We start from the raw sequence: 22,836 nt of genomic DNA, 5'->3' as shown, positions 1-22,836 counted from the left end.
CCACTACACTGACTATTGTGTATTAATCTATATTGTTCATTACAACATTTAAACACTGTGAAACAGAATTGCACATAAATGAAAAGCACACACAACTATGTAGGTGTTTAAAGTATTTAACTGCTCAGAATAGATACCCTTCCCTGGTTACTAGTAAAGAATTAAATCTCGATGTGACAGGAAACAGTAAGGTAAAAATTACTTTCTATAATACCTCAGCCATCCAGTACATTGTACCTGACTGTTTGTATGTATGTATAAGTGTGGTTTATATTTGCAATGCAATATTATCTCAAACAGAGATTAGCATACCTCACACATTTCCTGCTCCAAAGAACAACAGAGAACAGGTGTACAAAAGCAAGCAAATACCTGGGCTACAACGAGTGAGAGAGGAAGCAATAAAAACAAGCATATCTGAACTTGATCGTAAGCATGTACATGTACACATATATTAGTAGCTTCAGGGGGTAGCTGAGTTAGTCTGTTAGTCTGTTAGTCTCCGGTTTGGTACCAGTAAGGTCCCAAGGGTTTCGGATTAGTGAGGTTCAACCCGTAGTAACTTTATTTGAGCGTGTCTCAGTTTGCACAGCATTCTTTAAACAATTAGCCATATGTAACAATAAATTCATCAGCTTTATGTAATATGTGAAAATATATCTTGAGCACCTGTGAAGTATAATGGAGTGGTGAATATCTCAAAGTCACAGCTGATCTGGGTTCAGAAAAGTTTGGTCACTGCAGTACGTAAAAGCAAAAGAAGTTGTTTGCATGAGAATCTGTATTTCAAAAGGCACTGAAAGATGCTCCCTGCACTTCAGCTTAGGAGACCATCACAGTTTAAAAAAAATCCTGTTTCCATAACAACATTTGTTTAAGACCATCTTCTAAAACCACTTCTACCATAGAGGCTAATAGCCTGTTTCATACTGAGGCAGCCATCTCAGAAAGGAGATATTATCAAGCCAATAAAAATTGCTGCCCTGTATGTGGAGGTGAGATGTGAAGGGGCTGAGGGGCTAGATTCAAACACTGCCATCAACATTAATGCTCAGCTAAATTTTAGAAATTCAGCACACTGATTTTAAACAAAATCTCTTTGACTATTTCCCAGTTATGAACAATTAAGGAGAAGACTGAACTGCAAAAAAAAGTAACTGCGTAAAGGAAGCTCACAGTTATTGACATTTGCCTCCCCATAGCTTTAACTCATTTCCTGGCCTTCTGAGAGACAGAGAGAGCTCCTAAGATGAAAGAGTCTCTGGTGTAACTATAGTATTGGTTCACAAGTTATTGCATGCTCTATATACCAGAGCAAAGAGATGAAATAGTGAATTACGTAAACTATTCATTTTGATTGTGGCCATGTGAATATCTACACAATGATAACTAAAACCCCCACAGTAATGTTCAGTTATGCACTGAGGACTCTCTTTGATTGGTGAACTGTTTAGAAAAAAGGTTTCAGGGATATGACCTCCAGTAGCATCAACATCCTTCTGACAAGATTTCCAGGACAAGTGTGGGATTTACTGAGGGGAGCATCCAGGATTAGTTCCTTTTCCTGGTGCTGAATGAGCATCACCTCAGGAAAAGCACCTTTGATGGAATAGAAGACCCATAAAAATTTTACTTTATGCCATCTTTAAAAGGTTATAATAAAATAGCAGCACTGAGATCAGTACAAATCTACCACAGAAACTTCCCAAGAGACAGGTTGCAAAATGTAAACCAAGATCATGAAACTGAAATGGGAAGTGAAAAATTTAAAAGCAATCTCTGGTGCTGTAATTAAAGAAAATATAACTACTGAGAAAAATGGAAACCAGAAGCAAACACGCACTCTAAAAATCAACAGGTTCAAGGAAATCAGGAGAGAGCTGAAATCTTTACTGGTTTGCAGTGTGCTTCGGGATCCCTAAAACCTGTTCAGGGGAAAGTGATGGTCACCCTACCCAGTGAGCCACAGCTTTACCAACTGTCATGATTTTATTTTAAGCCTCACAATATTTAAGTTTCCTTAAAGCCAGAGCTCTTGGACTCCTCTGATTATGTGAGAATCTCAATTTTTATTTGAGAAGAATATATTTCCAGCTTTCATGGTTGGAGAAAAACACCAACCTCACAGGCTCAAAAGACATATAAAAAAGCAATCAGAATATAACAATCTTTGAGGATCTCATGATTTTGGAGGACGTAACTCATGGTTTGTGAATAACTGGAGTTGGCAACACTGTGGCAACAACTGAAAGACTGGGGGTAGCACCATGGTCACATCTGCTGAAATTTGGGCAGGGGAAGCCGAATTTCTCTTATTTCTCTATGCATATGACATAAGTAATCTAATCTTATAGTTTCTGAAGTACCATTGCAGGCACAGACTTACCAGCAGTTGCAAATATTTCCATTTGCATTTGCCTTTGGAATAAGGTGATTTGTTTTATCAATTCAATTACCTTTTTTCTTCCTAAGATCTTTTTTTTTAATAGTGTACAGAAAGTGGATTTTTTTTTCTTCCCTATTAACACAACATTGTGGATTAAAATACTTATTTTTCTGTAGTCAAGTATAACCACCAGGTGAACCTGCACCCATTGGCACTTAGTATCTTGTTGATAATGTCTTCATATTAAAATATAACTTGAATTTAAACCCATCCAAGGCTACCAGATACATTCAAGTATACTACTTTGTCATTAACTGTTGGCCTGATTCTGCTACCCTCATTCAATAGGTCTAATTATGGAGCAATGAGTTACCTTAATCTGCCTAATGTGTTTAAGAGTGAAGCACTGAGGCCTATGAACGTAGTTGAAATTCAAGGAAGCCTAGTAGAGCTACCTCCACAAATGTCAGCAGGCTCTCTCAGGCTTAAATGGTATTAAACTCTGACAGTATGAGAGAGTGTAAAAAATAAGAGTAAGAGAACATAAGAAAAAGTGAATTTTATCTGGCTGGTTCCTCACACCGTTTACAGTCTGTCCATGATATTTAGTTAAAAGTGAGGATCTGGAGGAAATGTTCAGTTTAATAAAAACTGAGAAAACGCTGAACACTCTAACTTCCTTTCGAGCTGAAGCCTCTGGAAGGTTCTCTGGAGGGTTTTTGGTTTGGGTTTTTTTTAATGGCATTAGAGATTCAAAATGACAGAGCTGGAGCTCTGAGTGGTTTGAAATTCCCATGTTTTTGAAGAGGGGCCTGATGAACCTGGCTGATCAAAGAGCAAATCAGATGTTAATGGCAGTTTAGTGAACACGAATGCCTTCAGAACCATGACTGCAAGTATGTATGTGGAAATGGCAGTATGGACACTGAAGAAACTGTGTTGCTAGGGCAGTGTTTCTCCAAACCACTTTGAGAAAGCTGCTAACTGGCTACTCTGGTGTGCTTATTTACTGGTTCTGCGGCCACATGGCCTCAAATGGCTCCAATTCGCCACTGGGAGGTAAGAGGAGCTACGGAAAGCAGCATCAGCTAGGCCACCGCTTCCCTTGGCTCCCCTTAACTGCAAACGGTGAATTGGAGCCAATGGGAGCCGCAAGGTTCCATGGCCATGGAGCTGGAAAATAAACACACCAGAGTGGCCAGTTAGCAGTTCTCTCAAAGTGATTTTGCGGACTATGGTCTAGACCAGGGGTCTCCAAACTTTTCAGCCCGAGGGCCGCATTAACTATCAAACAGCAGTTCGGGGGCCGACTACACACTTGAGGTCCAAATAAAAAACAATCAAAACATGGATGTTGTTTTTAATTATTTATTTAATATTATTTTATTCAGTTATTATTTAATAACACATTCATACACTACACATGAACACCTGTATTAGTGTGAATGGTGAAATTGTTTCCTGGATGCCAAAATAGAAGACATTTCTGGCTTTAGATTTGTTGTCCCTAACATCAACAGTGACCTGAGATTATCATCGGACTAGTTTGTTCTCAAATTGTTCTTCACGTATTTCATTCTTGAAAATGTTTGTTCACACAGGTATGTTGTTCCAAAGATTGAAAGGTACCTTGATGCAAAAGTTTTGACATTAGGAAAGTCTTCCTTGGGCAAAAACTGGTAAAAACCCACCAGTCCTATTTTGAACTTGTCCCTAAGAAGGTCATTTGCTTGCAACTCAATGACTTCCAGCTGCAGTTCATCTGGGCAACTGGCCACATCTGCTTCAAATGGGTTTTGAAACAATCTCACTTCTTCTGCCTTTGAATCCAAAAAGGTCTCCACGGGCCGGATGAGAGGGCCTCGCGGGCCGCATCCGGCCCCCGGGCCGTAGTTTGGAGACCCCTGGTCTAGACTATGGAGTTTTTCTGGGATACCAGAAGTATCCTGGAAAAACTTCACCACATCCAGGGAACGTGTCTGCTCTTCCAACAGCTGCTGCAGAAGAGCAGACATGCTCTTTGAGAAGCCTTGTCTTCCTCATTTCACAAGGAAGAAGGGCTCTTCCGAAAGAAGGGGGGGGGGGTTTCCGAAATTTGGCCCAGTGTTGACTGGCCAAATTTTGGAAAAGCCTCTTCCGAAAATACAATAGGAAAAAGGTGCGCAAATTATGGAGCGCGATTTGCATACCTTTTTCCGACAAAAAGCGGCAGTCTAGACATAGCCTGAGAAATAGTGTGCTAGGGAAAATGAGACACACGACTACTCAGCAAATAGAGGAATTCCCTTTCTGTGCAAAAATGTGCAATTTGGGGCACATTTTCAACCTAAACTGGGACAACACAGTAAACATACTAACATTTTCACAGGAACAACTTTCAAATAATTCTCTTTTAGGAGAATCAAAACAGCATTTCCTAGGGGCCTACTTGGAAAGCTCTTGTCATTTTTACTTGTGAAATTGCCAAAAGCCTTCCAGCTTAGCTGCCAGAAAGAGCCTGGCAGCCCAGCCTCCCCCGGCAGCTCTGAGATCTGGAGAAGCAGAACACCCTGGGCTCTGTTTCTTGAGCATTTAGAACTGGAAGAGGAGAAAGGATGCAGAGTGCCTGGTCCTTCCGCCTGGAAGAAAGTGAAAATTGGCAATGCTTCCAGGCAGGCAACCATCATTTCAATTTTTCTAATGGAAAAATTAGGCCGGGGGGGGGGGGGGGGGGGGGAGATCACACTGTCTCGGAGTATTTTGTTTGTTCAAAAAAGGAATGTCAGAAAAAAATTACTCTGGTGATTAAAATTTTAACCAGCTATGCTCTCCAGGCATCCTGAGAGATCTCCACATTTCCTGCAGGTGGGGAAGCTTTGGGGGTAATAATTCCTGAATCTCCTCTGGAATAACAAGGAGGTGACTTCAGCAGTAGATATGATGCAATTTCCCCTAAGTGGGAATAAGTTCCCCAAATTATGATTCATGGAAAGTATATAAGAGATAAAGGAGAAAGAGAAACTGCTATTGATAACGCCAGTCCCGCTGAAGGGGGTGGGAAAAAGAAGCTGTTGCCCTAGGGTGATTCAAAAGGGCCCAGAGGTCCCAGCCATTGCTGCTTCTACTGTCATAGCAGCTGGCATCTTGTACCCCATTAAATTTCTGCCAGAGTGCCATACACTCGGGGGGAGAGGGGCAGTGCTGTAATCCAGGTAGTGCAGAGGACTGGCTGCTCTGGCCCCACCTTATCTACTTGAAACCTGACCCTTCACAGAGCATGGAGCCAGGTCCCCCACACCTTGCCCTTAGGGTTTCCAGAAGGCTTTGACAAAAATACCAGACACACTTGATCTCAGATGGGGGGAGGGAACCGGCCTCAGGGGAAGCAAGGCTGGTGCGGGAGGTCAGGGGAGAACCGGCCAGTGGGGAGCAGGGCTTTCTGGGAGGAGGTCGCAGGGAGCGGGGCTGGCAGAAGAGATTGGGGGGGAACCAGACGGGGGGAGCAGGGCTGGTCGGGAGGGTATTGGGGGGAGCGGGGCTGGCCAGGAGAGAGCAGGGATGGTCGGGAGGGGGTGGTGGGGAGCAGAGCTGGCTGGGAAAGATCGGGCGGAGGGACTGCCTGGTGGGGAGCAGGGCTGGCCGGGAGGGGGCCATGGGGAGTGGAGCTGGCTGGGGAGGAAGAGCAGGTTGGAACCAGCTGTCAGGAAGCAGGGCTAGCCCGGGTACACGCAGATCCTGGGGCGTTGTCTGTCCCGTGCACAGTCCCGGTAGAGCACACGAGCGAGTCCAGCCCCAGGGATTCCATCTTTCCACGGCCCCTCCTCCCTCCTCTACTGCGTAGTTGCATACTGCCTGGCTGGTAGACATGCTCACGTAGCCAGGCAGTATGCAACTACATACTGATACTTACTTAATTAGAAAATACCGGACATTTATATATCTGGTATTTTCTCAATTTATTTACTGGACGGAAAGCTCAAATACCAGACTGTCCGGTTCAAAACCAGACACCTGGCAACCCTACTTGCCCAGTGACCTGTGAAAGCTGTTAGCACTCTAGATTAGCCTAATCAATAAAGGCATGTCTACACTAGGAAATTATTTTGAAGTAACTTATTTCAAAATAATTATTCCCAAATTAACTATTTCAAAATAGCATGTACACAATACACAGAAGCCTCAAAATTAATTTGAGGCAGACTCCCTTAATGTGGACGCGCTACCTTGACTTTAGAGCTCTGGGAAGCAATGGGGAGTAATTACTTTGAACTATTCTGGGGAGTAGCTATTTCAAAATAGCAGCAGTGGATCATCGACACTATTGCTATTTCGAAATAATATTTTAAATAAGCATTATTCCTTGTGGAAAGCAGGAGTTATTATTGCAAAATAACCAGCCCATTATTTTGAAATAATGGGCTTGGTAGTATGGATGTTCTGCTTGTTAGTCTGAAATAAGAGGAGTTATTTTGAAATAACTCTCTAGTGTATACCAGGGCTAAGATTGGAAGTATGGAGGGAGATACTCAATACCAACAATGGCATTAACAGAACAGTATGATTTTGCACTTATCTCTCTACTGAAAAAACTTAATAAACAACGAATGGTCCTGCAGCACCTTAGATACTAATAAAAAATGTAGATAGTATCCTAGTATCTCTATTAAAGATACCCCAGGTAAGAACCTACACAAATGTGATGGTCTTGTACATTTCACACTTGACTACTTGTTCACTTATGTAGAAAGCAGGGAAGATGGTAGCTGTGGTGCAGCAGCGGCCAACAGGTGCTCTAGACGGTAGCTCTAGAGTAGTGGTACCGGCCCGCTGCGGCTGCCAGAGCTTGAACGTGCAGTTCACGGTGGCAGCTCAGCTCAGGTAGCCATGGTGGCTGAATTTTGCACTGGGACTGAGGATGCAGCAGGAGTAGGCATAGCAGAAAACACCTCCCTCCCTTCCTCCTCCCACCTAGATAGGATGGCTGTTCGGCCAGGACGCAGCACTCCCTACCCCCTGCCTACACAGCCAATTTTGCCTGTGGCAGTGCTGACACTAAGGCAGTGGCAAGAGGCAGGGGAGCAAGAGAGGCCTCCCCCACTCCTTCCTCCTCTGTAATGGCAGGCCGCCCTGTCCCCTCTATCCCTGGGGGCACAAGAAGCACTCAGGGAGGGATGGGGCATGAAGGAGGAGGGAGCGTGTGCATCACCAAGGGCCACTTTCTCTGCTTGTGTAGCAGTAACAGCCATGCTCCCTAGGAGGCCACCCTTGCTCTGGGGCGTGCGGGAGGGGAGGGCAAAGGGGTGTTGAGGGTGTGGTGGGGTCATGGGGCAAGAGGATGTTGGCATGGGCTGTAGGGATCAGAGGTTAAATGATCAAAGGGCACGGGGCATAGTGGTGGAGGTCAAAGGGTATTAGGTACTGGGGAGCAAGGGGCTGGGTGGTGGAGAGGTGGACAGGAAACATTTTATTTGCATATTTGCGTATTAATTATTTACATAATAATATGCAAATAAAATGTTCTCTGTCCATCAAAAGTTTGTGAATGAGTTTGCCTGTTCATGGTATAAAAAAAGGTTGGGACCCGCTGCTCTAGAGGAAAAAATCTGGGAATTTTTGAGGGATTTGAGCCCTAAAACAGGGGGAAATCAGGGAAAGGGTATTGTGAGCAAGCAAAAGAAAGTTAAAAGCACAGCAGAGATGGATTCCTAAGAGGCAAGAAATGACTGTTTACTTGTACTTTGATCAAGTGACTAATTCAATGAAAAAATCCAATTTTACAAGTTTTAGAACCTCATCTGTTTCAGAAAAAAAATCGCTCCCAAGTGTACTTTAGAGCTCAAATACTTTAAAAGTCCTATTGCAAATACAATGAAGGAATATCATGAACTGAAGTTTCTCAGGAAGGGAATCTATTTGACTAACAGCAACCTGGTATCTTAATTCATAGAATCTGACAATGCTTAAAATGTGAGGTTTCCACACAAGAGGACTAGAGATCCATTCTCTCCTGCTTTGTTGTTATAGAGATAATAATAGGTGTGGTACTTTCCTTTATAGCACCACAGCATAAAAGGTCAGATCCATTATTCTTTCAGGCCTCCTCTCATGAACACATTCAACATACTTAAGTAACCATAACCAAGAGAAAAGTATTATCTCATAGTTTAGTACTGTCTATAAAATAGAGATTTTGCACCACTTTTATAAAATAGACAGAAGATAAGACTATACCAATGTCGAGTTTATTAGAACCGAATATCCAGAACATACATTATTATGACACACTTACAGATGTTTAATCAGGCTGCAGTTTGAATAAACATTCTTGTGTTTATAATTCTACATATAGAATCTGAGTCTCACTATGAGAGTATCCACAGAGAGATGATAGTGTATCTGATGGATCTCTCTGCTGGAATTTCCGTCTACACGGAATCATTCCATTCAAATGGATGGAGTCACAAGGCACCACAATATGTCAAAGCATGTTGAAAGAATGACCATTTGGTACAGTACAAATGTAGAGTGTGAAATAACCAAACTTTGTCTATAATGTGGAAGAAAACAAGTTCTCACTCTGAGTTTCTAAGCAACAAATCAGAGGCAGTTTGTTCGAGTAATTGCAAGGGAAGACTGCGGTCAGATAGGGGGTCCCTCTTCCTTAAGCAGATCTTCAAAGTACAAGCAGTAAAAGACAAATATATATACTTTCCCGTTATATGAAGCAATGGCTAACAGTTATTTCTTTGCTTCTAGATGCTACCTTATCTCAAGGTTCCTGCTTAAGTCAGCATTCCATCCTTATCTTCTAAAGCAACGCAGAGACAGCTAGGTTAGGGTTAGCCTGTCTTTTTGCTCCACTTTTAACAGGCCTAAGACTGTTGAATGCAAATCTCCTTTTTCCTGCTTCCACAATAAGAACGGCCATACTGGGTCAGGCCAAAGGTCCATCTAGCCCAGTATCCTGTCTGCCGACAGTGGCCAATGCCAGATACCCCAGAGGGAATGAACAGAACAGGTAATCATCAAGTGATCCTTCTCCTGTCATACATTTCCAGCCTCTGACAAACAGAGACTAGGAAAACCATTCCTACCCATCCCGGCCAATGGCCATTGATGGACCTAACCTCCATGAATTTATCTAGTTCTTTTTGAACCCTGTAAAAGTCCTGGTCTTCACAACATCCTCTGGCAAGGAGTTCTATAGGCCGTGTGTGTGTGCGTGTGCAAACACTTCATTTTGTTTGTTTTAAACCTGCTACCTATTAATTTCATTTGGTGACCCCTAGTTCCTAAAGCTAGACACAAAACATCTTAGGGCTGATGTGCATTAATTAGAAATATTATATGCTGTTCATCAATGGTTTACGGACATTTAAGAGATATTCGTCAATTTTTTAGTGTCAAGTTACCTTGTTTGTCAGAGCTTTAATCTGATAGTGTTTTATTCCAAACCCAAAATCTACAATGAGTTTGCCAACAAGATTCACTATTTAGTGAACTAGTGCTGTGTTTTGAGCAAAAGGGGCCAATTGAAGATTATTGTTATGAAAAGCGCTGTAAACATACAGGACAATTTGCAGAATATGAAGAGAAAGCTATCAGCCTTGTAATTTTACAGTGTATCTCCAAGAACTCAAAAGTATGTGAAAAGTTCTCATTAACCAAAAGAAGACAAACTGCAGGGAATTCAGAATAACATTGCTTTGAATTTTAGAGTTCATTTAAAACCAAGAAAGGTAGGGAGCCTAGATCCCCACGCTGCTAGCTAACATTGATGCTAATCTAGTGTAACAGCTAGAATGGAGTCACGTTGGTTTAAAACTGGTGGGAAAGATGGAAAAACAAAGGCCATTAACTCCAAACACCACATGCACCAAAGCCAGAGTTTTGCACAGATATGTTATTACAAGCTGGATACAGCAGTGGTGTAAACACATCCTCGAGTTAAAAAAAGAAAAAAAAAGCCACGGAACTTGGAAAAAGTCCATGGAGCTATGTATAACCATCAACCAAAACCCACCTATTTTTTCCCTCCCCAGATACCATGACCCAAAGCAACAAAATTCAGGGCAGTTTAAGTCCAACAATTACAGATAATTTAGGTTCTGTTAGAAAAATGAACTTTTCTATTTGTCTGTCTCCAGTCACAAATTCACAGAAAAAAGGTTTCTAATTAGCAAATCTTTTCTTGTGTGTGATTTCAATGTGATAGACATAATCCAACCCCGTGATTAAGATTATTTCAGTTCACAGATCATTTCTGTCAAATCCACTCTATACAGATTTCAAATCTATTGCAGAGACATTTTCCAAGAGTGAAAAACAGTACTGCTATCCAAAAGTGAGCAATTCAGCATCAAACCATAAGTAATTAATTGTTTATTTTGACACACACAACTTTTAGGCATTCATGCTTCATATACAGAGAGAAAGTTTAAGCTCATCAACAGTCACAGAGCTTAAAAAAATATTTCCATGAAATTTCTGTCATCTTGATGTTATGGTTGATGATCTTTATTGTCAGATAGAAATGCAACTAGTTGTATCAAGCCTGAACCTATTACAGCACCGTTTACATGTGACAATGCAACTGTGACCTGGAAAAAAGCTGCATTCCTTATACATTCTACTGAATTTTGAATGTATCTGCTATTTTCAGTTTTAATTTCTGTGGGATTTCTTAATCCACACTATTTTCAAAATTGAATAGCTTAGCTTGTCCAATGCATTATATCCTAATGCTGCTAATTACATGGCTTCTGACTATTCCCTGAAAAACACAGTAAAATGCTGAATTGCTGAATTTTAGTGAAGTTGTTGGTGAAAAATTTCACAAATACCAGTAATCATTTATTGACATAATCTTGATTTTCCACAATGAGATTATTCTCAACACAATTTATGATTTTGGTAGGTGACAGTATCAATAAGCAGTAGTAAGAAGTAGTGAAAGAAGGCCCTTCTGCTTGTATGAACACTGAAAGCATCTAGCACAATTCAAGAGGAGCTATGTTAAGACAGACTGTGACAGACTCCTCTTTACCTTTGCTACAAGAAACCTTGCTAAGAAACATTACTCAAAGCAAGATTTACAGTTTTTCAGATTCCATATTCATATTTAGCCATACTTCAGAACAAACTGCATCAGTGTTGTTCATATTCAAAGTGAATTTCCATTCAGTGCTATTGTACAACATCATTCCTTTCAAACAATAAAATCACTCAACATAGAAATACAGGCAGTCCCCGGGTTACATGGATCCGACTTACATCGGATCCCTACTTACAAACGGGGTGAGGCAGCCCCGCACTAGCTGCTTTCCCCCAGCAGACCACGGAGACGCGAAGCTAGCGCGCCCCCCAGCAGACCAGGGAGACGCGGAGTTTCCCCTGCAATATGTACCAGTTCCGACTTACATACAAATTCAACTTAAGAACAAACCTATAGTCCCTATCTTGTACGTAACCCGGGGACTGCCTGTATCAGCAACCCACAAGTTCTGCATAAAGGCCGGTAGCGAACACTTGTACAATTTACTATTAAGGTACTTTTTATACAGACTTTTATGTCCACATAGAAACAAAACCAGAAACTAATCTTAAATTTAGAAATCCTACCTTCTTGAACTGCCTGAAATGGGTTATTGCCATCCACAAATGTCACAGAACATGTGATTTTCTCTGTTTGTAAAATTTCATCATTCTGGTTGAGGTCAGCAACTGCCATACGAAACACCTCTTCATCCTTTTTGGCAGATTCATCAAAAATTGCCCCTGGAAAAAAGAAACAAGCATTCCTCTTTCATGCTGACTTGACAAGCTTTACATTTTAAAGGCATCCCTTCACCAACACAATAGTTATAAAGAGTTGCAGGGTTCTAACTTAAGTATTTAACAGTACATATCATCAGAACAAAGTAATTTAAGATAGAAAATAAAGACAGGAACAATGTGATCCAAATATTATCAATTAATGGCGGTTTAAAAAATGAACAGATCTGAATTGCCCGTACAGTCTCTTGCCAAAAAAAAATAAAAAAATATCAACCTGAAAATAATAGAATGGTAGGAAAATATCCATTTTTTTAAACCAAGTTGAAATTTTAAAGGGCAACCTAAAACAAGCCCTGGTCCTAGTCCTATTTAAATCAATAGCCCACTTCTTAACACTTGACTTGTACAATTCTATCTTGTTATAAATAAGTCTAGGACAAATGTTTTGTCCAAAATTAAACTCCCCAACCCGTATTTTATTATTTATCTATTTCAGGGGGAGCTGTAAGTGCTCAGCACATTGCAAATCAAGTCATTTAGATAGCTAAATACAGATTTAGGGGTCTAATTTTATGTACACAGGTTTGAAATTTTCACCTCATTATGTCACATATGCATCCATACAGAAGGAACAGAAAGTACTTTGGCTAGTCATTTATTCTCACACTAGATTACACCTTGCCAGTATTATCCACCGGCCTCCCCTCTTTTTTAAACCAACTACCCGATGTTGTAATGCAGTGTTTCTCAAAGTTGGCCACCAACAGTTTATCCTAAATATGTCAATATAGGTTTTTCATAGAATCATAGAACACTAGAACTGAAAGGGACCTCAAGAGGTCATCGAGTCCAGTCCCCTGCCCACACGGCAGGACCCAGTACCATCTAACCATCCCTGATAGATGTCTATTGTAAGGGCTTGACAAATCATGTAATCTACTCACCCGGGGTGAGTAGATTACAAGCCAGCACAGCTGGCGCTGTGTGATCTGTGCATGCGCAGCTCACAGAACCACGGGACTCGCTGCCACTTGGCGAGCTTTATCTATTGTTACCTACCAGCCCTGTGCTCTTGGGAAGCCAGGGAGTGAAACTCATGGAAAACCATCCCCCTCTCGTAGGCCTCTGCTAGAATCAAAGACAAAGCAATGAAAAGGCTGGGGAAGACACACCTAAACTGCTTCAGACAAGGGTATTAGAATTAAGGAAACACCCCAGCCTCATCTGCATGGAAGATAGCACAAAGAGACATCTCCATTAGCATACAGAATGGAGACCAGCTCTTCCAAAGCAGGAACCGCACTGAACTATGGGATACCGAAAGCAGAGAAGCACTGCCTGATGGGATATCTCTGCTCCAGATGCTAATGAACCCAGGACTGCTCACACCCAAATTAGCCATTATCAGACCAATTCTAGTAATGGATCCTATTGACATCCAAAATATTGAAACTGCCTAGTTCCGTGGTAACCAACAGGTCGATCGCGAGGCCTTGACCAGTTGATCGCGAGGCAGTCGCCCCCCCTCCATTTTCCCCCCACCACTGAGAAGCCCCACTACCTACCTCCAGTGACAATGGAGGTAGTGCTGGCTTCCCGCAGGGTGGACGGAAGTCCTGCAGCTTCGCGCCACTTCCGGGGGTCCTGGAAGTGCACTAGCTGCTCCACTCCCACAGGTCTGTGGCGTGCCGGGCGTGCTGCGGGAGGGGGCCTCGGCCCCGGAGAAGGAGCATGGCGGCTTCCCCGCGCCACAGGAGGGGTGAGTCAGCCCCGGGGCAGGCGTGTGCAGGGGTTTCCCTGCACCGCGGGAGGGGGGAATTGGGCCCGGAAGAGGCACACGTTGGCTTCCCTGGGGGAGAGGAATCTCGGGGGGGTGGGGAGAAATGCAGGAGACTCCTTGCCCCTACTGGCACCCCGCCCCTCTGGCCCACCCGGCCTCCTGCCCTCCCTGTGCCCCATTCCCTGCCACCTGTTCCCACTCCCCAGCCACAGAACTCTGTCCCCACTCCCATCCCGAGCCACAGAACACTGTCCCCAGCAGCACCCTGTCCCCAGCTGCAGAAACCTGTCCCCACTGGCACTCAGTTCCCTGCTGCAGAACCCTGTCCTCTCCACTCCCAGCACCCTGTTCCCTCTCCCCTGCCCCAGCCACAGAACTCTGTCCCCACGGGCATCCTGTCCCCTGCTGAAGCACCCACTAGCACCCTTCCCCAGTACTATGTCCCCTGCTCTCACCAACACAGTTGGGGCCACATTAGTGAAGCTTGGGGGTGAGGGGGGTTGGAAGAGGGTTTTTTTGCATCTCACTTGTGTGGCCCCAACTGTCTTTTCTGTGGGTCAGTGATCCCCTGACTCAAAACAGGTTCCCTGCCCTTCTCAAAAATAAAGACAATTCAGAAACTTTTTGTGTTTGACATAGATTTTATTTAAAAATGAAGCCTGGCCAACAAACCCCCAATTGGGGCCAAGCCTCCATCTGGCCACAGCATCATAACACTCCTGCACTCCTCTTTCCCCCAGGCCCTACATCTGAGCCACTGGAACCCCCTGCCCTGAGCCTCTCACATACCCCAACCCAAATTCCTGTCTCACATCCAGAAATCTGTGGTGGCTTAGTACCCTAACCCTACATCTGAACCCAACACTGCCCGGCCTGGAGCCTCCTCCCCAAGCCAGCATCCCCTTATCCACCTCCTCCTGCATCCAGATTTCCTCCTAGAGCTTGCAGCTCTCACCCCTTCCCACCCCCAAATCCCTCATTCCCACCCCAGAGCCTACACATCCTGTCTCAACCCAGCAAGGGTATGGCTAGACTGCAGGAGTTTTTCAGGATTCCAGAGATATCCCAGAAAAACTCTTCAGCATCCAGGGATGCTTTTATTCTTCCACTTCTTTTAGTGGAAGAGCAAACATGATCTTTTGGTCACCCCCTATATTCCTCTTTCCACAAGGAATAAGGGGGCTTCCAAAAGAAGGGGTTTTTCTGACATTTGATCCAGTCTAGACAGGCCAAATGTTGGAAAACCTCTTCCTACAGAAGAATTGGGGGAAAAAGCAGCAGTATAAGGGTTGGGGACAGCAAGTGATGGAGAGGAAGAGAATAGAGAAGGCGGAGCTTCAAGGAAGCGGCGGGGCGGTAGATCTTGGCTTGTTCTGTCATTTAAAAAGTGATCTTGAGTCTAAAAATGTTGGAGACCACTGGCCTAGTTGCATTGTGAGCTCATTCAAGGAACATCGCCCATAATCAGGTGTGATTAGCCTCTATTTTCTTGCCTCTGTTTACCCATAAACAAATCCAGTGTTCTCTTCAAACTATTATCCTATTCCTAGAAAAACCCCTAGCTTTGCCCAAGAAAAACTATTCTGATACCTGGATTTAAACTGCATCAGTTCCATTGACACGTCTACATCTCCGATCTGATCATGCTGGGAGATCTACTCTGCTTGTCTCCTGCCCTCTGGACCCCCAGCTTCCATCACCATCTGGGAACCCCGATCAGTGCAAGCTCCACTGAGTGGTGAGGTCAGTCTCTCTCTCTCTCTCTCTCTCTCTCTTTTCCTCCCCCACCCCTAAGCATAGCCTCCTGACTCTGCCCTATGTAAACTGTTACATGGTTAGCTAGTTCTAACATTTGTAATCAGTTTCAATTTAGACTTAATATTGTAACTGTTTTGTGTGTTTGGCTTCCTACATGGCTGTTAAAAACATTTTAGGAAAGGAAACCAAACAGTACTCAATATTAAAAAAACTATGGCGTACTCTTAAGATTCATCAGTTTCACTGTATCACAAACAAGAAGATACCGGGACTAGCTCAGCAACTTGCAGGCTTATACCAGTCGAAAGCAAGACATCTGCAATGGAAGTCTCTCTCCAGCATGCAGCAAAAGGTAGGATTTTAGAGGAGACTGAGGAAGCAGAGCTTGAAGGAAGGAAAGCACAAGGCTGATCATAAAGGAGGTTGGCAGATGCAACTTTGAGGGATTTAAAAAACTTACTGTGATGGGTTTCCCCCCCCCACACACACACACACTTTATGAAATGGACTTCTGGACATGAATGTACATAACTCAAAGGTGCTTTGAGCAAATGCATGTAACCTGTCAATCGTCATGTCTTAATCTGCTGGGTCTCTTTATTTGATTTGCGTGTCTGTATCATTCATGTGTGTAAAAAATTTAGACATATGGAGTAGAGAACGCTTTATGGGTTTTAAATGTGTGAATGAAAGCGTTTTTGTTCATTTGTTTCAAATTAAGAGGTTTCTCTGCCTAACTGGGGATGTTAATAAGAGACAACAGATGGACTAGAACAGTGGTTCCCAACCTTTTTTATAGCACAGAGTGGCAAACTCATTCAAAAACTTTGAGCAGACTCGCACTGAAACATTTGCATATTCATTATGGCAATTAATTTATTTGCATATTTGTGTATTTATTATAGTAATTAATTTTAAGTGGTCATGTATTATTTTACATTGCTCCTGTATGCATACATATCCAAAAATATGGACAGCGCTTTCTTGTCAAAAACATTAATGACAGCACAGGATGGGGCAGTGGGCTCTTAACCCTCATGTCAGCAGCATCCAGGCAGGGGGGAAAAAAAGAAACTGCGGCATGTAAGCATGCATAAATGAGTGACAGTTTTGCAGATCCTGGGCTGGCATAGTCATGTGGACTTTATCAAAGGAATAAAGATGGTGAATTCTTGAATTGTAATGCCAGTATAATAAAGAGCTCTTCAAATATACAAATGCAGATGTTGGGATAATAAAAATAAATGTATAGTGCATGTTAAAATCAAGGAAGTGACTTTTTGGATTCCTTGGACGCTGATTTCCCTTGATTCCTATGCATGGGAAGCCCCCAAGATAGAAAACAGCTTTTTTCTCTCAGAGAAAAACCATTTCCAGGCAATAAAAACAAGAAATTCCAAGTTGCAGCACCAGCAAGACTATTAAAATGTAACTAAAGTCTCACTGACTCTGCTTCTAAAGGTTTTTTTTAAAAAAACAATAACCATTTTCTGTAATACCAGCATTTGTTTTCTGGCTTATCAGACTCCAATTTAGTCATGTTGAAATGTGCATTCCTGGCTCTGTACCAGGAGCTGGGTATTTCTACCCACTGCTTTTGGCGGCACTCAAAGTTTCTGAGCACTCAAGCCTCTGTCATAAACCACCCATAAAAACATATAAAGTTCAAATTTCTTGACTCTACCCATCTGTTCCTTGGGCCAGAGCAACGGAAGGGATGTAGGACAATGGTTAATACAGCACTGATTATAGCCAGCTATTTGTAAGACAATTTATTAACTTTAAAATAACAAGTATACTTAGAAATGTCTGCGAGGAAGAATTTAGGCCACAGAAATTCTGCCTGGCTGTTGGACCCAAGCGACAGGTGCCCTCTGAACAAGCAGATAGAGAAGAGTTATGACTGATTTAGGGCTGCATCCAGCAGCAAACCCCATAGAGCGCAGCGCTTACAGTGGTGATTCCCCATTGAAACCCAGGGGCCCTTCTCAGTACCCAGCCCTGCTCCCAGATGGGAGTTTGCAGACCCGTCCAGAATGATCCCTTGGGAAACGGGGCAGCATATTGCCAATCCTGGCCAGCCCGGGGCTCTTACTTTGCCCGTGGTCCCCATGCTGGAGCGTGGAAGGCTGGACCAGCTGCTGACGCAAACGCCTCCCACGAGACTCTGGTAACTTTCACAGGAGGCCAAGAGGCAAGTTGCTAGCGGCCAGGCGCAGCCCCGCAGTTAGCCCAGACCAGGGAGTGGCAGACATCTTTGCTGCTCTAGGCAGGGAGTTGTAGCCGACCTGCATCTTGGGCAGACAAATCCTGCAGTACTTCCCAACCAACCAGGGGTACGTGGGGAAAAATGGACCGCAGCCCGGACCAATCAGCATCTGGCAGTGACCCTCTGGGGAGAGGAAAAAGAGCCAAGAAGAGAGCGTAGTGGGCTGCCGGAGCTGGAACCAGGGCCACGGTGAGACTACCCCAGTAGTGAGAGTCTCACCTTGGCCCAGGCTCCAGCCGCAGCACACACAGCAGCCCACCGTGCCACTCACCCTGCTGCTGCATGGGGAACCTCAGCAGGCAAGGCTCATTAGAAACTGGGGGTGTGGCCTGGCAGTATGCCATGGCCCGGCAGGCAGGGGTCCATGGCCCACCACCATTCCACGGACTGGAGTTTGGGAACCACTGGACTAGAGGACAGAGTTAGAAAGAGAAAGCAACTATCAACAACAGGATGAAAAGGACTACACACACATACCCGGTGCTGTCAAAATGTAGGAGGCAAATATATTGGAGGAGAAAAAATGAATGTAATTGTTTAACAAGCTATATAACAGGATTTATCTCTCAAATGTTCTCCATTTTGTCAGTACATAACACAAAGCTCTTTCTTTACATGCAGTCAGATATAGGGATGTTAGATATTGAGTAATAGAATAGTGAAGTAACCACATGAATTCTTATTTATGCTTGGCCCCCCCAGCCTCCACAGATAAGGGCTGCTATCACAAAGAAAGCTCTGCACATGGTGGGTCCAGGCTTGCCAGAAACATAGGTTACTCCATGAGATGCAAAAAAAGAAAAGCTCGCTGGAATCTCAAAAAACAAACTACGAAGGCTGTTGCCCACTCTGGCATTCTGAGGCTATGGCTACACTGCTATTTTTTTGTGGAAGAAGATATGCAAATCATACTTGTATTTGCATATCTTCTTCCGATTCTTTTTCTGGAAGAGGTTTTTCCAATATTTAGCCCCGTGTAGAAGGGGCCAAATGTCAGGAAAAAACCTTCTTTCGCAAGACTCTGTAAACCTTGATTTCCGAAGAATAAGGGGTCTTGCGAAAAAGGGTTTTTTCCTGACATTTGGCCCCATCTACCCAGGGCCAAATATTGGAAAAACCTCTTCCACAAAAAGAATCAGAAGAAGAGACGCAACTGTGAGCGCCATTTGCATATCTTCTTCCAAAAAAACCAGCCTGAGTGCAGGAGGTAGGGGCCTGCTAGTGACCTTAAATAGCTTGCCTCTATAGGCTTCTGCTTACAAAAAAATCCCCAAGGTCACAGATTTCCTGCCCCTGGGAGGTAGCTGCTACCATAAAGTGTAAAAATAAAACCTCTTCTGCTGAAACCCTGGAAGAAGCCCTTCTTCCAGAGGGGTAGTCCCCACCCCCAAGCACTTTTACCGTAAGAGAGCTTAAGAAAAACAGAAAAATTGCGATCTCTGATCATTGACCTCTCAGTTTAAGGCATGCATACACAGAATCCCTGCTACTTTCCAGGACACAAGAATCAAATCATCACCTTAAAAAAGGTGATTTTTAATAACAAAACAAAAAGATATACTTAATAAAGCGCACTTGGTTGCTAGATGTTACAGAGTAACTGAGTAAAAACAAAGTAAAACACAGAGAAACATAATATCTCTGGGTGCAGCTTAGATATAGTGAATGGGAGCTAACAAGGAAATGGCAAAATTAATACACCCTTATTCTGTGCCTACTCAGATTATAGTAGGCTTTTACAGTAAAAAAGCATTCTTTTCCAAAGACGTCATCCTTTTCTGTTAAGAATTTTGGCAGCTTTATCCAGCAATCTGCTGGACTTTCACAAAAGAACTAGATTACTCATATTTAGGTAATTAAAATAATCAATTAAAAGACAGATGAAAAGGCTGCAGAATGGACTGGTTTTCCACCATGCTGCCACATCTAGATCCTGAATCACCAAGGGTATGTCTACACTACAGCGCTAATTCGAACTAACTTAGTTCGAATTAGTTAATTCAAACTAAGCTAATTCGAACTAACGCGTCTAGAACTAAAAACTAGTTTGAATTAACGTTTTGCTAATTCGAACTAGCATGTCCACATTAAGTGGACCCTGAACAGGGCTTAAGGATGGCCGGAAGCAGTGCCGGCAGGGCATCAGAGGAGGACTTAGAGCGTGGAGATGCTGTCTCAGGCTAGCCGAGGGCTGTGCTTAAAGGGTCCCAACCCCCACCCCGGACAGACAGTTCTCAGGGGTGCCCCGCTTGAAAACCAGTCCTGGCTTGGAGTGCCCGGAGTGCCCACACTGGGCACATCACACCACTCGGCCATCAGCCCGGCTGCACTTGCCGCAGGCTGCCATCTGGGGAGAGGGAGCAATTGGGGGGCTGCAGGAGAGCTTCCACACCCAGAAGCCCACAGAGCCAGCCCAGTCCTCCCCATCGGGGGCTCGTACCCCATTCCTCCCTCACCTCCTTCCACTTACCCTTCCCTAGCCCCTTTTCTTGATGTACAAAATAAAGGACAATTGTGTTCAAAAATGGAATCTGTCTTTATTGAACAAAACTGGGGGAGACTGGGAAAAGGAGGTGGGAGAGGGGAAGAGAGAGGCTGGGAGAGGGGAGGGCAACTACAATGATCAGGGGTTGGGAACAGGTCCCATATGAAGAGAGGCTAAAGAGACTGGGACATCTCAGCTTCGAAAAGAGGAGACGGAGGGAGGACAGGATAGAGGTCTCTAAAAGCAGGAGTTGGGTGGAGAGGGTGCATACAGAAAAGTTCTTCATTAGTTCCCATAAAGAAGGACTAGAGGACACCAAAGGAAAGGAATGGGTAGCAAGCTTCAAACTAGTAACAGAAAGTTGTTCTTCACAAAGCAAAGAGTCAACCTGTGGAACTCCTTGCTGCAGGAGGCTGTGAAGGCTAGAACTGGAACAGAGTTGAAAGGGAAGTGAGATCAAGTCATGGAGGTTGGGTCCATGGAGTGGTATTAGCCAGGGGGTAGGAGTGGTGTCCCTGCCCAAAGTTTGTGGAAGGCTGGAGAGGGATGGCACGAGACAAATGGCTTGGTCACTGTCTCCGGTCCATCCCCTCCAGGGTCCCTAGGGTTGGCCGCTGTCGGCAGACAGGCTACTGGGCTAGATGGACCTTTGGTCTGACCCAGGACGGCCATTGTAAGCTCAGGGCTCAGGGGCGGGGGTCTCAGTGGACCACCTTGATTTTCATGCACTCCTGCTCCTGGGTGGCCAGGCTGGCAGCTCTCCTGCCCTAGACGGCCACCTTCCTGTGCCTAGTGCGGAGATCGTGGACGAGGTCCACGATGTCCGCACTAGCCCAGGCAGGTGCCCGCCTCTTGCGGTCCCGGGCAAGCTCCCGGGAGCCGCCAGTCTGGTCCCGGGAAGAGGGGGAGGGCTGGGGGGCATCGGGCGGCTGGCTCTGTGCCGTGCCAGGTGCAGGGTCTGCTGGCTGGGTGCTGGCAGGCTTGCACCTGGCACGGGCACCGTAGCCAGCCCGTGCCCCTTTAAGGGGCCTGGGGCCGGGAGGGGGGCATAGAGTTTCCCTGGTGTTGGCCAGAGTGGCCACCAGGGAAACCTGGGAAGCCTTAGCCTCCCACTAGTTCGAATTAAGGGTCTACACAGCCCTTAATTCGAACTAGCTAGTTCGAACTAGGCTTAATCCTCGTAAAATGAGGTTTACCTAGTTCGAACTAAGCGCTCCTCTAGTTCGAATTAAATTCAAACTAGCGGAGCGCTAGTGTAGCGCCTATTAAAGTTAGTTCGAACTAACATCCGTTAGTTCGAACTAACTCTGTAGTGTAGACATACCCCAAGTTACTTAAGCATAAATCTAACTCTGAGCATGTGAAGTCCCTGTTAGATCACTTCATCAAATTAATCTCTGACAATCAATTATTGTCCCCTACCATGCATCTTCCTGTGCTTTTGTACACTTTAATTTTAAGTGTTCCAAGCAAGGAAGTGAAGAGAATTTACAGGCTTTCCAAGGTGTCAAAATGCTACAAGCAAAGTTTAATATAAAACAAAGTAAAGTTCAAGCAAAGTCTCTGTATTCTGCTGCTAATGCCAGGTGAAGTAAAACAATCATATAGCCAAGCCTCTTTCCATAGTCTGTTATTTGTCATAAATGATTTAACTACAAGAAGGTGTTCCAATCTATTACATTTTGTTCTAGAGTCTGCTATCCTGCCTCGGCATTAAAGTGGCTTGACAGATTGACAAAGAAAATAAAGACTCAGCTTTTAACGTTATAAGCTTTCCTGAATGGATTTACATGCAATAAGAGCTGATGCTGCAGGTACTTCATGTCAAACTCATTAATTATAAAGCAATAAAGGATAAATTCCTTGTGCACAGAGACATATGGTTCAACATAGGAGGATGACACTTTGATATCACAGTGAATGTCTTTGTCGTGTCTTTTGAGGAACCTGAGTTTTATTAAGTTTAGAGACTGTAAGGTCAATTCACTGGTCACAATGAGCAGGAGCAATCTGCAGAGCTCTTCAATATTTATAAATTTTACTTTGTCCTTATCATTTGCAATGCTATTAGCCACAAGTGAGTTTTTCCCTTTAATTCTATTACTGCACTGTGTATTCATGCTAACATCAATGGGAAATTTGCTCACATTTGGAAAGGTGAATAGCCTCTCAAGGTTTCACAGAGGAGATCAACGTTTGATCCTTCCCTTTATTTAGATAAGCATATACACCAACACAAACCTGACCACTTTTCAAGTACATCTAATTCATTTCTAGATGACACAGACAGGAAGTTCTGGTCAACTGCCCTTCGGTTTTTGATTCACTACTTTTTTTCTAACTTGTTTTCAACACAATAAAAGTCACATTCTTCAATTCAAGTTCAGTAAAGAAAGCCAGAA

General features: G+C 43.9%; 1 protein-coding gene across 1 annotated transcript in view; it reads right to left on the bottom strand.

Moving 5' to 3' along the window:
- The window catches only part of GRID2 (glutamate ionotropic receptor delta type subunit 2), a 1,112,728-nt gene that overhangs the window by 914,141 nt on the left and 175,751 nt on the right, over positions 1–22,836 (bottom strand). Inside the window, exon 2 of the mRNA XM_006111957.3 lies at positions 11,987–12,142. Coding sequence (XP_006112019.1) covers positions 11,987–12,142 — 156 coding nt within the window. The remainder of the gene's footprint in view (positions 1–11,986; positions 12,143–22,836) is intronic.

The sequence above is a fragment of the Pelodiscus sinensis genome, chromosome 5 (genome assembly GCF_049634645.1).
Source record: "Pelodiscus sinensis isolate JC-2024 chromosome 5, ASM4963464v1, whole genome shotgun sequence".
Classification (NCBI taxonomy): domain Eukaryota; kingdom Metazoa; phylum Chordata; order Testudines; family Trionychidae; genus Pelodiscus; species Pelodiscus sinensis.
The sequence above is the reverse complement of the archived record's forward strand: the minus strand, read 5'-3'. Positions and strand labels throughout refer to the sequence as shown.